This window comes from Typha latifolia, chromosome 3, assembly GCF_019914945.1.
Source record: "Typha latifolia isolate L0001 chromosome 3, TyphaL0001v2, whole genome shotgun sequence".
Classification (NCBI taxonomy): domain Eukaryota; kingdom Viridiplantae; phylum Streptophyta; class Magnoliopsida; order Poales; family Typhaceae; genus Typha; species Typha latifolia.
Window position 1 is genome coordinate 9,477,091 of NC_133088.1, and position 4,200 is coordinate 9,481,290.

The 4,200-nt window shown below is 41.4% G+C and overlaps 1 protein-coding gene across 1 annotated transcript; it reads left to right on the top strand.

Moving 5' to 3' along the window:
- The first annotated feature begins 1,688 nt into the window (after window positions 1–1,688).
- Window positions 1,689–2,534, top strand: LOC140783632 (uncharacterized). Its single transcript, XM_073130574.1, has 2 exons — window positions 1,689–1,927; window positions 2,126–2,534. The coding sequence occupies exons 1-2, from the start codon at window positions 1,689–1,691 to the stop codon at window positions 2,532–2,534; spliced, it is 648 nt and encodes a 215-aa protein (XP_072986675.1).
- The last annotated feature ends 1,666 nt before the right edge of the window (window positions 2,535–4,200 follow it).

Sequence of the window (4,200 nt, forward strand, 5' to 3'; positions counted from 1 at the left end):
CTGACAAAAGGAAGGGGGCCCTCCATGAAACTGTACCTGTTAATGACCCCTGTCGATGTTACAAATACCGACAAGTTGGTCATGTAGCCTCAAACTATCCTCAAAAGACCCTTTATCTTGGGGAACAGGATGACATTATTGGGGAAAATAAGCTCGATGAACAAGTTTATGAACCTGACCCTGATGATGTCTAAGATAGTGATGAAGATCATGATTATGGAGACCATACTGTTGGTGTTGTTCGTTGCGCTTTGACGCAACCCCGGAAGATCGATGATTGGCGAAGGAATGCAATATTCCACACCTACATTAAATGTGGAACTAAAGATTGCAAAGACATCATCGACAGTGGGAGTTGTATTAACGCTGTCTCTTCTAACGTTATATCTCGCCTGGCGTTAAAGTCTACACCTCATCCGAATCCTTATAAGGTATCTTGGGTAAATGATTCTTCCATTGCTATAAATGAGAGATGCCTTGTTCCTATCACTTTTCTTTCTTATAAGGAAGATGTGTGGTGCAACATTGTGTCGATGGATGTAGGGCATATTATTTTAGGCCGCCCTTGGTTATTTGATCATGATGTAACTATTTTTGGGCGTTCCAACTCGTGCTCTTTCAATTTTGAAGGCAAAAATATTACGATAAATCATATGCGCCCTAAAATAATTAATAAAGATAATAAGAAAAATTCTCCAAGTAAAAAGGGTTTGCACATAATAAATTCTAAAGAATTTGAAAAGGAAGCAAACCAAGGCTCTATTGTGTTTGCCTTGGTGGCTCGTGAAGTTGGGAGCACTACCCTCACTCCATCATCCGACGAATCTGCTCCTATACTAAATGAGTTTCAAGATTTGTTTCCGGATGATTTGCCGGACCAATTACCTCCTTTACGCGATATCCAACATGCAATTGACTTTGTCCCTGGAGCGTTCCTCCCAAACTTGCCACACTATCGAATGAGCCCCAACGAACATGCTGAACTGCAACATCAGGTAAATGAACTTCTTATGAAGGGTTTCATCCGCGAGAGCCTAAGCCCTTGTGCTATGCCTGCCTTGCTCACGCCAAAGAAGGATGGGTCCTGGCGTATGTGTCTCGATAGTCGAGCCATCAATAGAATAATAGTCAAATATCATTTTCCCATTCCACAACTTGATGACATGCTTGATATGATGGCGGGAGCTTTAATTTTCTCTAAGATCGATCTTAAAAATGGTTTTCACCAAATCCGAATTCGCCCAGGCGATGAATGGAAAACTGCTTTTAAGACGAAAGATGGGTTGTATGAATGGTTGGTAATGCCTTTTGGTTTATCAAATGCCCTAAGCACTTTTATGCGTGTCATGACACAAGTGCTTCGCCCATTCATGGGCAAATTTCTTGTGGTGTATTTTGATGACATTTTGATTTATAGTCAATCAAAAAAGCTTCATTTGGACCATTTGCGTCAAGTCTGTCTAGCGCTTCGTGCTGCTCAACTCTATGGCAATAGGAAGAAGTGTTCTTTTCTTGTCGATCAAGTCATCTTCTTAGGATTTGTGGTTACTTTAGAAGGAGTCCGCGCTGACCCTGAGAAGGTCAAAGCAATTGTTGATTAGCCGAAACCATGAAATATTCATGATGTGCATAGCTTTCATGGCCTTGCTACTTTTTATCGCCGCTTCATTCGAGAGTTTAGTACTATCATGTCGCCGATCATTGCTTGCTTGAAGAAAGGAGATTTTCATTGGAGTAAGGCAGCAGATAAAGCTTTTGAAGAGATTAAGAAGAAAATGACAATAGCGCCTGTAATGCGTCTTCTTGACTTTTCTAAAGCTTTCGAGGTGGAATGTGATGCCTCAGGCATCGAGATCGGCGGTGTCCTTAGCCAGGAATGCCATCCTATTGCCTATTTTAGCGAAAAACTAAATGAGGCTAAGAAAAAGTACTCCACTTACGATAAAGAATTTTATGCGGTTATTCAAACTTTATGCTATTGGCGCCATTATTTACTTCCGCATGAATTCGTGCTTTATTCCGACCACGAAGCTCTTTGATTCCTAAATTCTTAGAAGAAACTAAATTCGAGACATGCTCGTTGGATCGAGTTTTTATAGGAGTATACTTTTGTACTCAAACATAGAGTTGGGGTTGAGAATAAGGCGGCTGATGCGCTTAGCCGAAGGGTTTACCTTTTGTCTGCCATTAGCATCAAAGTCACTGGGTTTGACAAACTGAAGGAAGATTATACAACTTGTTCAGACTTTGGCAAAATCGTTCTTCCTTTGCTGACTGATCCGAATTTAGCTTTGGACAGTTATTCCCTCCAAGATGGTTACTTGTTTAAAGCTAACAAGCTTTGTGTTCTCCGTACGTTCGTGCGTGACTTCCTTGTTTGGGATATCCATGCCGGCGGTCTATCGGGTCATTTTGGACGTGATAAGACTATTGAGAAAGTGGAGCGCCAATTCTACTGGCCAAGTCTCAAACGTGATGTCGCAAAATTAGTTGGTCAATGTAGGACCTGTCAGTTAGCAAAGCACAGAAAATAAAACACTGGACTTTACACTCCGTTACCTGTGCCTGATCACCCGTGGCAGGACGTTAGTATGGATTTTGTCCTGGGCTTGCCTCGCACATTTAGAAAACATGATTCAATCCTCATGGTTGTGGACCGCTTCTCTAAGATGGCCCATTTTATTCCTTGTACTAAGACCTCTGATGCGTCACAAGTGGCCAAATTGTACTTTGCCCATATCGTCAAGTTATATGGTCTTCCAAAAACTATTGTTTCCGACCGGGATGTTCACTTTATGAGCTATTTTTGGAAAACCTTATGGCACATGGTTGGCACAAAATTAAAATTTTCTACTACCTATCATACTCAAACCGATGGTCAAATCGAGGTTGTTAATCGTAGTCTTGGAAATCTTTTGCGCTATCTCATGGGTAATCATAACAAAAACTGGGATGTCATTCTTCCTATAACCCAATTTGCATATAATAACTCAATTAATAGGTCTATTGGCATGAGTCCATTTGAAGTTGTTCATGGTTTTAAAGTACGCAAACCTCTAGATCTGTTGCCTATGTCATCTCATTCTAGAGTCTCTAAGTCTGCTGAAACATTTGCACACTATGTTCATTCTTTGCATCAAGAGATCACTAAGCGAATTGAGGCGAGTAATCACCAGTATAAATTACATCCCACTTGCACAAACATGCCAAGGAGTTCGATGTTGGAGATCATGTTATGATTCGTCTCAAACCCGAATGATTCCCTTCGGGAGCTATTCGGAAGTTGCATGCCCGTAGTACAGGACCTTTCCAAGTTCTAAAACGTGTTGGTGCTAATGCTTATGTCATTGATATTCCCCCTGATTATGGCATTAGTTGTACTTTTAATATTGAGGATCTAGCAGCCTACCATCCACCTATGCACATCCCCACCGAACCCTATGCTACATCTACTACCCTTCCAGACATCCCTACTATGCCACCTACCACTTCTCCGTTCCCATCCACATCACAAGAAAAGATAGACGCTATTTTAGATGATCAAATAACATCTACTACAGAAGGAGGGTTCACTGTTTTCTCGTTCGATGGGACGGGCGACCAGAGTCTGATTGTACGTGGACCACTCGCGAGGAGTTACAATAGCTTGACCCTGACATTTTGGAGTACTATTAGAGCCACTCGACTGGGTCGAGTTTCTTCCACCCTGGGAGAGTTGGTGGGGACACCACTTTTTGTAGTTCTCTATTTAGTTCTGACAGAACTTGGTGGGGACACCACTTTTTGTCACGTTTATTCTCGTAAGCACAAAAGGGCTGCACCCGTGGCCCTTTGGCTTAACGAGGGTTGTGACTAGTCACCTTCTAGGGCTATTTTTCATCTTGTATTTTAGTCACCTTCTAGGGCTATTTTTGTCTTTTATCTTTTACTTTATTTGGCTTATATAAATGCTTGTAATCATTTCTTATGAGTTAATGAGTATTTTGAGAGTTTTTGCCTATTGAGTGTTTGTTGGTGGATTCTAACGTCGGTGGATTCCGACACCCCGATTGGTGGATTCCTCATGTTTGATTATTTTTCTCTACTTTTTTTTTCTAACTCTATAATCAAGACGTGTATGAGAACTTCAAGTTGGTAGCAAAGTACTACGGACCCTACCAAATAGTGGATAAAGTTGGAGCCGTTGCCTACCATCTTCAT

Coding starts and splice junctions, on each gene's coding strand:
- LOC140783632 (XM_073130574.1), top strand. CDS start 1,689: ATGTCGCCGATCATTGCTTGCTTGAAGAAAGGAGATTTTCATTGGAGT. Junction 1,928..2,125: donor CTAAATGAGGCTAAGAAAAA/GTACTCCACTTA, acceptor ACTCAAACATAG/AGTTGGGGTTGAGAATAAGG.